We start from the raw sequence: 14,095 nt of genomic DNA on the forward strand, positions 1-14,095 counted from the left end.
GATAAATCTGAATAAATTCTCTTTTTCTTTAGCAAGAACACCCCACCCACTCTACAGGACCATCTATCTGAAGTCTTAGGCATTCTCTATGTTGGAGCATAAGACAAATATCTTAGAATGTAAACTGTTATAAACAGGTTAAAGAAAAATATTTAATCACATCAAGGAGAAGGTAATAAAGAAGCTTTAACATTGGAAGCGATCTCTACTTTCAACTAATGGTTGAGAGGTGCTAATTAAGACAGTTACTTTAGCTATTCCTATGTGCACTCTTAATTGCTTCAAGTTACTAAATACTTTGATAGATGAGCTTTATAGCCTCATGATGTAATTTTAGTTGGGACAATGTGATAATGAGAAGAAAATATATTAGATTGAATGGGATGTTATTATGTGTAAACCAAACAAACTAGGTAGCCTCAAACTTAAATACCTTAAGGCATTCAACCTTGCTATGTTAGATGCTTCTCACTAGAGATCACTCATCACTCTATAAGGTCTATAAGAGTAAGTATTTCAAATACTCATCATTCTTAGAAGTAAACGTGAATTCAAATCTTTCATGAGTGTAGAGAAGTTTATTAACGGGGAGAAAAGTGCTAGAGAAAATGGTTAAATGGTATATTCGATATAGCAGAAGACTCAATTTCAAAAAAGACAGATGGTATGGAGATAATCCACCTTTCATTCTTCCCTTATACAACTGTCAGGTTATAGGACTCATATGGGTTAGATAATTATTCAATGTAGATGGAACTTGGAATCAGAACTTGATAAATAACTGTTTTAGCCTAGATGAACCTAGAACTATTTACAGAACCCCTTTAAGACAAAAAGCAGATCGATTGGTTTGGTGTAAGAAAAAAAAGAGGTTATACTCAGTCTCATCAGGATACGATCTAGCATTCTATTTCTACCATGTTCATGAACAACATTTAAAAACAAGATTCAAGTAGAAGAAATTGTGGTTATCAATTTGGCATATCAAATGTTAACCAAAAATAAAAGTTTTTCTTTGAAAACAAAGTCACATTGGCTTACCTACTGGTGCGGATTTTGAGAATATGTACAATTGAACCAACAAGTGCACCGAGTTACCCAAGTAATATCTCAGGTGAGTGAGGGTTGATCCCACGAGGAATAATGGACTAAGCAACAATGGATAACTGATTGGTTTAGTTAGGCAGGTAGAAAAGTTAGTTTGGTGATTTGAAATTGCATTCAATAGTAATTCAAGAATAAAGAAAGCAAATAAGAGAATTGGTGAGAAATCAATGAGAGAAAACGGTTAAGGTATCAGAGATGTTTACTTTTTCGGATTGAGTTTTCTTACTAACTATTTTAATCATACAAGATTCATTTCATGGCAAATTGTAATTGACTAAACCCTAATGTCTTAGTGATTTAGTCCCCTTTAACCTTCATCAATCGCCAATGTCTTAGTCACTTGATTCCGATTAGAGGGTTTAGTTCAAATCTAGTTTATGACCACAAAAACCCTAATTACTCAAAGCTAAGAGGATTATATGTCACGTATCCCAATTAGTTCAAGTAATTAGCAATTTAGGAGGAATTTACTTTCAAGCTGTTGTTCAAGTGAGGTCCACTTCCAAGGGTCACAAGAATGCATATAGAATAAGGGTCATACTTTCGTTCCACCGATATTCATAAAATGAAGAACGAAAGTAATCTTTGAAACTGAATCAATACATTAATTAAAATAGAAAAGTAATAATCTCAATCTATAGAAATAAACAGAGCTCCAAACCTTAACCGATGAGGTTTAGTGGCTCATTACTTACAGAGAAAACAAGGGTTTTGAAAAGTGTGAAAGTGCGGAAGAGAGAAGCTCCCCTGAAAGGTGAATCTTTTCCTTTTTATATCTAACTTAATTTGATTTGAAACTAAAATAAAATAATACATCCTATAACTAAAAGATATTTTTTAAATAAAAATTACAAAATAAAATAAAAGATAACTAATAAAAGATAAATCCACTCGAAGATGCTTCATTGATGAGGCTTCCATTCGGATTGCCTGGCGTTCAGTACCCAAAGAGGCAGAGAGCTTCCTGTTTCGCAAAGCTTGCTGGCGCTAAACACCAGCTGGGCATTTAACGCCCAGAAGGGTAGCTCAAAATCTTCTCCTCTTTGCACAAAACTCTGCCAACTTGCTCTGAATTTTACTTGAAATCATAAAAACACTAAAACAACTCAAAGTAGCATCCAAATAGGATTTTAACACTAAAATATAATAAAACTTAATAAACTATACCTAAAATGACTAGAAAACCAAGGAAAAATAGGTACAAGATGCTCACGCATGATTGATAGAAGACCAAATATGGTTTTGGATTTTTCACAAAATATATTTTCGTTGTAAGTATAGCTCCGAACCAACAATTGATCCTAATCAAAATTTAATCCAAGACATTGTCACAATTCAAATGAAATTAACCGAGAGTATTTAGACTTCCGGGTCGTTCTCCCTAGGAACTAGTGACAACAAGTGCATAAAATTGGTTGAGAAGATCAAAAGGGTTTTCAATGATAAGGAAGCAAACAAATAAAGAGATAAAAAAAACAAGACAAAATTGTAATTAATAAACTAATAAAGGAATAAAGGACTATGTATGTAATATAAACAAGTAATGCTATAAAGGGATGAAAAAGTGGTTCAAAACATAAATGAAACCTTGACTTGGGATGAGTTATGGAATCCCTTCCTTACCATAACCACAACTATGATAATTATGATGGATTAATCTCACTAAGTCAACCCTCACATCGGAGAGTAAGTTAAATGAGCATAAGTGTTCTGAACCCACAAATCCTAGCTTGCTTGCTAATTATCTTAGCAACAAATTAGCATTAGTGGGAACAAGAACAATTAACAACCCAAGAATTATCACTAAATGTTGGACATTATGCCTTTAGTAATCCATACACTCATTTCTCCCAAGCCAAGGGGTGAAAATTACCTCATAATCAAAATTGGCATTTCATCAAGCACATAATGGGCATAAACATAAAACATGGCAAAATTGGTAAATTAAGGAAAGCTATGAACCACAAATGCTCAAAATCAACATAAGCAACTCAAACAAACATAAAATAAGTATCAAACATCAAATTCATTAACAAGAACTCAAAATTCAAAACTATAAAAATAACTTCAAATAGAGGAAAGTGTAGGACAAAATAGTGCAACAAAAGAAAAGATGAAAGAAATACTTACAATGATATAGCAAAAATTCAAAGCCAAAATCAACTATAAAATGCTACAATGGAGATGGAATTGAAAACCCTAGGAGAGAAAATAAAGAAAACTAAACTACACTACTCCTACTCCTACTATATGTATTTTTCTAGTCTAAGTTGGCTCCCTAAGCTAATTCTACCTAATGCCTTTGTATGAGATGTTGCCCCTTTCATATAGCCTTTGATTTCAGCATCCAAGCGTTTAAACACCAGAAACAAGCATCTGTCTGGCATTTAACGCCAGAAACAGGCACCAAGCTGGCGTTTAATGCCAGAAACAAGCATCTACCTGGCGTTAAATGCCAGAAACAAGCTACATTTGGGCGTTTAACACCAGAAACAGGCAGCAGCCTGGCGTTGAACGCCAGGATTGCACACCAAGGGCATTTTACACGCCTAATTGGAGCAGGGATGTTAAGTCCTTGACCCCACTTGATCTGTGGACCCACAGGATCCCCTCAAGATCTGTGGATCCCCTCAGGATCTGTGGACCCCACAGGATTTCTACCTTTCCTTCTTCATTTTCACACAACACAACCCTCTCTTCTTCCACTTGGCCGAATACATCTTCTTCCCCCATCTCCTCCATTTTCTTCTTCTTCTACTACTTTCTCTCTTCTATTGCTCGGGGACGAGCAAACCTTCTAAGTTTGGTGTGGAAAAAGCATTGCTTTTTTTTGTTTTTCCATAACCACTAATGCCTCAAGGGATGCACTTCCTTCCACAAAACTATTAGGAGCAACAAAGACAAGGAAGAGACACAGAGGAGCTCAAGAGCACCATTGGTTTTTCAAGAAGAGGAAGACGCCACCCTCACTACGGTGGACCCGTTCCTTAATCTCCTTGTTCTTATTTTCCTATTTTTCATTTATTATGCTTTATGTTTTATTTATATTTGTGTCTTTACTATATGATCACTAGTATCTAAGTGTCTATGTCTTAAAGATATCAATGTCCTATGAATCCATCACCTTTCTTAAATGAAAAATGCTTTCTGAAAAAGAAAAAGAAGTACATAAATTTCCGAATTTTAAAATAGTTTAATTATTTTGATGTAGTGGCAACACTTTTTGTTTTCTGAATGAATGCTTGAACAGTGCATATGTCTTTTGAAGTTGCTGTTTATGAATGTTAAATATGTTGGCTCTTGAAAGAATGATGAACAGGAGACATGTTATTTGATAATCTGAAAAATCATAAATATGATTCTTGAAGCAAGAAAAAGCAGTGAATACAAAAGCTTGCAAAAAAAAAATATATGCGAAAAAAAATTAGAAAAAGAAAACGCAAGCAGAAAAAGCCAAAAGCTCTTTAAACCAAAAGGCAAGAGCAAAAAGCCAATAACCCTTAAAACTAAAAGGCAAGGGTAAATAAAAAGGATCCAAGGCTTTGAGCATCAGTGGATAGGAGGGCCTAAAGGAATAAAATCCTGGCCTAAGCGGCTAAACCAAGCTGTCCCTAACCATGTGCTTGTGGCGTGAAGGTGTCAAGTGAAAACTTGAGACTGAGCGGTTAAAGTTAAGGTCCAAAGCAAAAACAAAGTGTGCTTAAGAATCCTGGACACCTCTAATTGGGGACTTTAGCAAAGCTGAGTCACAATCTGAAAAGGTTCACCCAGTTATGTGTCTGTGGCATGTATGTATCCGGTGGTAACACTGGAAAACAGAGTGCTTAGGGCCACGGCCAAGACTCATAAAGTAGCTGTGTTCAAGAATCAACATACTAAACTAGGAGAATCAATAACACTATCTAAATTCTGAGTTCCTATAGATGCCAATCATTCTGAACCTCAATGGATAAAGTGAGATGCCAAAACTATTCAAGAGGCAAAAAGCTAATAGACCCGCTCATCTAATTAAGACTAATCTTCATAGATGTTTTTGGAATTCATTGTATATTCTCTTCTTTTTATCCTACTTTGTTTTTAGTTGCTTGGGGACAAGCAACAATTTAAGTTTGGTGTTGTGATGAGCGGATAATTTATACGCTTTTTGGCATTGTTTTTAGTATGTTTTCAGTGTAATTTAGTTAGTTTTTTATTATATTTCTATTAGTTTTTAAATAAAAATCATAATTCTGGACTTTATTATGAGTTTGTGTGATTTTTTGTAATTTCAGATATTTTCTGGTTGAAATTGAGGGAGCTGAGCAAAAATCTGATTCAGGCTGAAAAAGGACTGCTGATGCTGTTGGATTCTGACCTCCCTGCACTCAAAGTAGATTTTCTGGAGTTACAGAATTCCAAATGGCGCTCTCTCAATTGCGTTGGAAAGTAGACATCCAGGGCTTTCCATCAATATATAATAGTCTATACTTTTCTCAAGGATAGATGACGTAAACTGGCGTTCAACGCCAGTTCCATGTTGCAGTCTGGCGTCAAACGCCAGAAACAGGTTACAAATGGGAGTTGAACGGTAGAAATAGGTTACAACCTGGCGTTTAACTCCAGAAATAGCCTATGCACGTGAGAAGCTTAAGTCTCAGCCCCAGCACACACCAAGTGGGCCCCAGAAGTGGATTTCTGCACCATCTATCATAGTTTATTCATTTTCTGTAAACCTAGGTTACTAGTTTAGTATTTAAACAACTTTTAGAGGTCTATTTTCGCACCTCATAACATTTTAGATCTGAATTTTGTACTCTTTGACGGAATGAGTCTCTGAACTCCATTGTTGGGGGTGAGGAGCTCTGCTGTGATCCGATGAATTAATGCAACTATTTCTGTTTTCTATTCAAACACGCTTGTTTCTATCTAAGATGTTTATTCGCACTTCAATATGATGAATGTGATGATCCATGACACTCATCATCATCCTCAACCTATGAACGCGTGCTTCACAACCACATCCGTTCTACCTTCGATTGAATGAATATCTCTTGGATTCCTTAATCAGAATCTTCGTGGTATAAGCTAGAATCCATTGGCAGCATTCTTGAGAATCCGGAAAGTCTAAACCTTGTCTGTGGTATTTCGAGTAGGATTCGGGGATTGAATGACTGTGACGAGCTTCAAACTCACAAGGGCTGGGCGTAGTGACAGACGCAAAAGGATCAATGGATCCTATTCCAGCATGAGTGGGAACCGACAGATGATTAGCCGTGCGGTGACAGCGCACCTGGACCTTTTTCACTGAGAGGACGGATGGTAGCCATTGACAACGGTGACCCACCAACACACAGCTTGCCATAGGAGGAACCTTGCGTGTGTGAAGAAGAAGACAGGGAGAAAGCAGAGATTCAGAAGACAAAGCATCTCCAAAACTCCAGCATATTCTCCATTACTGCAGAACAAGTATTTAATCCATGCTCTTTTATTCTCCGCAATTCATACTGATAATTATAATTGATTTCCTGACTAAGACTTACAAGATAACCATAGATTGCTTTAAACCAACAATCTCTATGGGATTGACCCTTACTCACGTAAGGTATTACTTGGAAGACCCAGTACACTTGCTGGTTAGTTGTGCGAAGCTGTGAGAAATAGTCCATTAATATTGGCATACACAATTTCGTGCACCAGCGTGCCACTTGGGCTCAAAAGCGTGGCACGCCAGGCTAACACAAGTGATCAAAAGACCCTGGGCGTGCCACTTGGGTTCAAAGGCGTGGCACACCAGGGATGCTAATGAAGGAGGGCGTGCCACTTGAGAGTTGGGCGTGGCACACAAAGCCAGAATCAGAGCAAGGCGTGGCATGCCACTGAAGCGCCAACCACACGCTAGTTGTGAGATCACGTTTATTGAGTTTCTTTTCCCTCCAAAATGTAATTTCCTGTTCACTTTTGTATTTTCTTTAGTTGCTAGTGCTAGGAGTAGTATAAATACCCCTAAAAGTACTGAAAAAGGGGGTTAAGCAGTTGAGGTATTATTTGAAGCATAGTTAGATTCACTTTTCCATCTCTTACTTTTTTCTCTTGAGCTATGAGTAGCTAAATTCCCTCTCATTGAGAGAGGGAGCTCTGTTGTACTTGATGGATTAATGATAGTGAATTTCTTCTTCTCTTCATCTTCTCTTTGATTTACTAGAAGGAATTTCGTTCTCCATGCTAGTGTTCAATCACCTGGGAACCTTGGAAAAGGAAATATGAAATCATGCTAGAAATCCCTTCTCACACTTGAGTAGGATCTGGGTTTTGGTGTTTGGATATGGTGACATAAAATCCTCCCTCTACTTGGACCTATGATGATATGTGGTATAATCAGGGACCAAGCATATCTCTCTTCATGAGCAATTAGACGAAGGAATTGGCTATTGATCAAGATCTGAGAGATTTAGTCATCAAGGGATTGGGGCTCAATCAATCATGATTTTCAAGAGGTCAATGAGTTGCATGATTGAAGAGGATATGAGCTGGATTTAATCCAAAGAGACAACATCTCCTGATTCTTATCTTCCACTTTCTTTATAGCTTTCTTTACATTCTGCAATTCCCCATTCCCATTTACAATTAAGTCATTTAAGTTTCTGCTCTTTACCTTCTTGCCATTTCCAATTCTGCCATTTACTGCTTTCCTTTACTTTTAAGTCATTTATATTTCTGCACATTTACAAATCTGCAATCACAATTTATTTTTCTTAGCTTGACTAATTCACCAATTGATTAAAATTCCTCAAATCTACCAATCTTTGTGGATACGATCCCACTCCACTGTGGGTTATTACTTGACGATAATTTTGGTGCGCTTGCCAAAAGAACGTATTCACCATTTTTTTATATGGGGAGTGAATTCATCTCATCATGTTTTATGGCACCGTTGCCGGGGATTGGTTTGAATTTGACAATGATTAAATTGATTCGAGAGCTAGATTAAGCATTTTTTTATTCCCTTGTTATTTTCTTTTTAGCTCTTTATTTTTCTGTCCACTCTGTTTTCTTTGTTTCTACTTTGATTATTCTAGCTATTCATATGTTTGATTAATTGCATCAACCAAGTTAACCACTAACCTTAACTATAGTGATTCTTTCACTTGTCCTCTACTTGCTGTTTGTTGAATGCATGACAGGTAGAAGGGGAGAAACTTCATCCTCTTTTGATAGTGAACCTGAGAGGACCTTCCTTAGATTAAGGAGGGAAGCAAGAGGCAAAGGCATAGTTGGAGAGGAACTAGTGGAGGAAGATCTGAGAACCACCATGGATGACGAAGTGCAAGACAATGTTGGAGGAGATGCTGGAAATCATGTTGGGCAAGAGAGGAGAGTCTTAGGCTCCTACATCAACCCAAATCCAGGAAACTATGGCAGCAGCATCCTCAAACCAACAATCCATGCTAACAACTTTGAGTTGAAACCTCAACTCATCACACTTGTCCAGAATAATTGTTCATATGGAGGAGGAGCCCAGGAGGACCCAAACCAACATCTCACTACATTCTTGAGGATTTGTGACACTGTAAAGTCTAATGGTGTGCACCCTGACACCTACAAGCTACTTTTGTTCCCTTTCTCACTCAGAGATAAGGTAGCAAAGTGGTTGGAAGCATTTCCCAAGGAGAGCTTAACCACATGGGATGATGTTGTAAACAAATTTCTAGCAAGATTTTATCCTCCACAGAGACTCAACAAGCTAAGAGCTGAGGTGCAAACTTTCAGACAGCAAGATGGTGAAACACTTTATGAGGCCTGGGAGAGGTTCAAAGATTTGATAAGGAAATGTCCACTGGATATGTTCAATGAGTGGCTGCAACTACACATCTTCTATGAAGGGCTGTCATATGAGTCAAAGCAGGCAGTGGACCATTCTTCCGGAGGCTCACTAAACAAGAAGAAAACCATTGAAGAAGCCATAGATGTCATAGAGACTGTTGTTGAGAATGAGTACTTCTATGCTTCAGACAGAGCTCAAAAGAAAGGAGTAATGGAGCTCAATTCAATGGATGCCCTGCTGGCCTAAAACAAATTGATCACTGCACAACTAGCAGCCTTGGCCAAGAAGATGGAGAATAATCAAGTCTCAGCCATTCAAGCCCAAGCCTCCCAACAAGAAGGAGATGCACCAGAAGTTGAATGTGAATGGGAGAAGGCCAACTATGTGAACAATTCTAGACCACCATATGATCCAAACTCCAAGACATACAACGCAGGTTGGAAGAACCACACAAATTTTGGGTAGGGGAACCAACAAAGCCACAATCAAGATCATACCAAGCCATACCAAGCCAATAAATACCACAATCACAACCCCAACCATCAATCAAGCAATAACAGACCTTACCACAATGTACAAAATACATCATATTATTCCACTCAACAAATACACAACAACCCCCATCAAGACACATCAACCTCAACCATGCAACCATGTGAGATCAAGAGCAACTTTGGGATAGTAGAGGCTGCAATAGCACAACTGTCATCACAACTGACAGGAGCTATTTCCACTCTTTTGGAGAGACAAACACAAGCTGACAAGAGATAGATGCCAACCAAGAAGAGTACAGATCAAACGTGAAGAATCAAGGTGCAGCTATTTCAAAATTGGAAGCACAAGTGGGGATTCTATCCAAGAAAATTCCTATGTCTACATATGCATTTCACAGTGATACCATGGCTAACCCAAGAGGAGAATGCAAGGCCAACACACTTAGAAGTGGAAAAGTTGTAGAAGAAGCAACCCCAAGCCAGAGCAACCAAGAAAAAGGAGCTGCAGAAAAGCCTGAAAACAAGGAAGAAGAGGAGATCCCTGCCCCATCCTAACCAAAGTCAGTCTTGAAACCTTATGTGCCAAAGGCACCATATCCACAAAGGCTGAGGAAGGATGGGAAGGATGGCCAGTTCTCTAGATTCTTAGAGATCTTCAAGAAGCTCCAAATCAACATACCATTTGCTGAGGTATTGGAGCAAATGCCACTCTATGCCAAATTTCTAAAGGAACTCATGACAAGAAAAAGAAACTTGGGAGAAAAAGAGACCATAGTGCTAACTGAGAAGTGTTGTCCCATAATACAAAAGAAGCTACCCTAGAAAATGAAAGACCCAGGGAGTTTTCAAATCCCCTGCATCATAGGAGATATCAACATTGAGAAGACCTTGTGTGACTTGGGAGCTAGCATCAATCTCATGTCCCTATCCATGATGAAGAGGATGAAGATTGAAGAAGCCAAGCCAACAAGAATTGCACTCCAGTTGGCTGACAGAATATTCAAGTTCCCACACGGGGTAGTGGAAGACTTGTTGGTGAAGGTGGAAGAGTTCATTTTCCCAGCTGACTTCGTTGTGCTGGATATGGAGGAAGAGGCTAACACATCAATCATCCTAGGAAGGCCATTCCTAGCTATTGCTGAAGCCATCATTGATGTACAAAAAGGGGAATTAGTCTTGAGATTACATGAAGAGAAAATGGTCTTCAATGTCTTTAAGGCAATGAGTTACCCCAAAGAATCCATAGGAGAATGCATGATGGTGGACACCATAGAACAGATAGTTCAAGGAGTTTTGTAAGAAGAACAATGTGAAGGAACTATTGAGTTAGAGCAGCAAGCATCAAGTGGAGAACTACCACAAGGAACCATGGAGAACTCAATCATGTTGAACCCCAAAGACAGCAAGGAAGTGGAGGCACCAAAACTAGAGCTGAAGATCTTACCAATAAGCTTGAAATATGTATATTTGGGTGACAACAACACTTACCCAGTGATCATCAATTCAAGCTTGAGTAAGGAGCAAGAAGAGGAGCTTATCCAAGTGCTGAAACAATACAAGGATGTTATAGGTTGGACACTTGCAGACTTAAAAGGAATTAGTCCTTCAATGTGCATGCATAAGATCTTACTTGAAGAGGATGCTAAACCGTCAAGACAGCAACAAAGAAGGCTGAATCCAACCATGAATGAAGTGGTCCAAAAAGAAGTGTTGAAGTTGTGGCAAGCAGGGGTGATTTACCCCATCTCAGACAGCCTTTGGGTGAGCCATGTGCAAGTAGTCCCAAAGAAAGGAGGGGTCACTGTTGTGCCAAATGAAAAGAATGAGCTGATACCAACAACAACAATGACTGGCTGGCGCATGTGCATTGACTATAGGAAGCTTAATGAAGCCACCAGGAAGGATCACTTCCCCTTACCCTTCATGGATCAGATGCTTGAAAGATTGGCCGGACATGAATACTATTGCTTCCTAGACGGTTATTCGGGTTACAACCAAATAGTTGTAGACCCCAAGGACCAGGAGAAAACTTCATTTACTTGCTCATATGGTATCTTTGCTTATAGGAGAATGCCCTTTGGATTGTGCAATGCACCTGCAACATTCCAAAGGTGCATGCTCTCCATATTTTCAGACATGATTGAAAGATTTATTGAAGTGTTTATGGATGACTTCTATGTATTTGGTAACTCATATTCTAATTGCTTGCACCACTTAGCCTTGGTGCTAAAGAGATGCCAAGAAACCAACCTTGTTTTAAATTGGGAAAAATGCCACTTCATGGTTACAGAATGGGTAGTTCTTGGTGATAAGATCTCCAAAAGGGGCATAGAGGTGGACAAGGCTAAGGTGGAGGTGATTGAAAAATTACCCGCACCTTGCAATGTCAAAGCAATTAGAAGTTTTCTAGGACATGCTGGTTTCTACAGGAGGTTCATTAGAGACTTCTCCAAGGTTGCCAAACTTTTGAGCAACCTACTTGTCTCTAATGTACCTTTTGTTTTTGATAATGAATGCATGCTAGCTTTTGAGGAACTTAAGAGTAAACTCTCCTCTGCGCCTATTATAGCTCCACCATGCTGGGATTTACCTTTTAAGTTGATGTGGGATGCATCAGATTTTGCTGTGGGTGCTGTTTTAGGACAGAGGAAGGACAAATCGGTGCATGTCATTTATTATGCTAGCAAGGTTTTTAATGAGAATCAAAGGAACTATACCACTACTGAGAAGGAATTACTTGCCATTGTCTTTGCTTTTGATAAATTTAGATCATATCTTATTGGCCCTAAAGTAATTGTATTCACTGATCATGTAGCACTCAAATACTTGCTCACCAAACAAGAGTCCAAGCCCAGACTAATAAGATGGATTCTGCTACTCCAAGAGTTTGACATTGAAATTAAAGATAGGAGTGGAGCAAAAAACAAGGTGGCTAACCACCTATCAAGGATTCCATAAGAAGAAGATGGGGCACACCAAGTTGTAGTGAATGAAAGTTTTCCTGATGAGCAGTTGATGATGATTCAAGAGGCCCCTTGTTTCACAGACATAGCCAACTTCAAGGCTATTGGGGAACTACCAACTAACATCAACAACCATATGAGGAAAAAGCTAGTTAAAGATGCTAAACACTACATCTAGGATGAGCCCTATTTGTTCAAAAAGTGTGCTGATGGAATTTCGAGAAGGTGTATTTCCCATGAGGAAGGGCTAGAAGTGCTTTGGCAATGTCATGGATCTGCATATGGAGGCCATTTTAGTGGGAAAAGAACTGCAGCCAAGGTGCTACAATGTAGGTTCTACTGGCCAACCATTTTCAAAGATGCAAAGGACTTGGTGATAAGATGTGATGAATGCCAAAGGGTTGGTAATCTACCCAAGAGAAATGAGATGTTGCAGAGGTTCATAATGGAGCTAGAATTGTTTGACATGTGGGAATTGATTTTATGGGACCTTTCCCATCCTCATACTCAAACAGTTATATATTGGTGGCTGTAGATTATGTGTCAAAGTGGGTAGAAGCCATAGCCACTCTAACAAATGACAACAAGGTTGTAATGAGCTTTTTGAGGAAGAATATCTTCAGTAGATTTGGAGTGCCTAGAGCTCTCATCAATGATGGAGGAACACACTTCTGCAATAAGCAACTTGAAGCACTCCTCTCTAAGTATGGAGTCAAGAACAAGGTGGCAACTCCATACCACCCACAGACCAACGGGCAAGCAGAGATTTCAAATAGAGAGCTCAAAAGAATCCTTGAAAAAACTGTTGGAAGCTCAAGAAAGGATTGGTCTAAGAAGCTGGATGATGCATTATGGGCCTACAGGACAGTCTTCAAAACACCTATTGGGATGTCTCCATACCAATTGGTGTTTGGTAAGGCTTGTCACTTACTAGTTGAGCTTGAACATAGAGCATTCTGGGCTCTGAAAATGTTGAACTTTGATGAGCAAGCTGCTGGAGAAAGGAGGCTTATGCAACTGAATGAGATGGAGGAGTTTAGGAATAAAGCATATGAGAGTGTAAAGATCTACAAAGAGAACACAAAAAGGTGGCATGATCAGAAGATAGCAAGGAGTGAGTTCACTGAAGGACAAAAGGTGCTGTTGTACAATTCAAGACTCAAGTTCTTCCCTGGAAAGCTTAAGTCTCGATGGTCAAGACCCTTCACCATCCTCAAAGTGTTCCCTTATGGCCATGTAGAGCTTATGGAAGACAAAACACAAAGAACCTTCACTGTGAATGGCCATAGACTCAAGCATTACCTAGGGGACTCACTGGATGAGAAGAGAGTGAGCTATAACCTCAGCTAACAAAGGAATAACGTCAAGCTAGTGACGATAAAGAAGCGTTGGTTGGGAGGCACCCCAACACTTTATATCCTTTTGATTTAATGCTTTCTTAGAAGTAGTTAAAATTTGTCAATTTAGATAGTTTAAGTTTCAATTGAAAATTTATGTTTTCTTGCTTTCTAGAAGTAGATTGTAGGTAATGGATTAGGAATTTTAATATCAGTTTTGGTAGTTAGGAGACCCTTACATTCTGTTTCTTTTATTCTGAAGATGCAATTTGATGAATACATTTGCTAACGATAAGTAATTGGGCTAAAGACTAGCTAAAAATCTAAGTTTGGTGTGGCCACCAATCTACTTAATCTAGGCTTACTACCTTTGAACAAATCATATCTGAAGGT

At 38.7% G+C, this 14,095-nt stretch overlaps 1 protein-coding gene and 1 pseudogene across 1 annotated transcript in view; one reads left to right on the forward strand and one right to left on the reverse strand.

Moving 5' to 3' along the window:
• The window catches only part of LOC140182325 (uncharacterized), a 75,118-nt gene that overhangs the window by 25,332 nt on the left and 35,691 nt on the right, over positions 1–14,095 (forward strand). The window contains exon 3 of the mRNA XM_072228485.1: positions 11,373–12,085. Coding sequence (XP_072084586.1) covers positions 11,373–12,085 — 713 coding nt within the window. The remainder of the gene's footprint in view (positions 1–11,372; positions 12,086–14,095) is intronic.
• LOC112780948 (small nucleolar RNA R71) lies at positions 8,825–8,926 on the reverse strand (annotated as a pseudogene).

The sequence above is a fragment of the Arachis hypogaea genome, chromosome 19, assembly GCF_003086295.3.
Source record: "Arachis hypogaea cultivar Tifrunner chromosome 19, arahy.Tifrunner.gnm2.J5K5, whole genome shotgun sequence".
Lineage (NCBI taxonomy): Eukaryota > Viridiplantae > Streptophyta > Magnoliopsida > Fabales > Fabaceae > Arachis > Arachis hypogaea.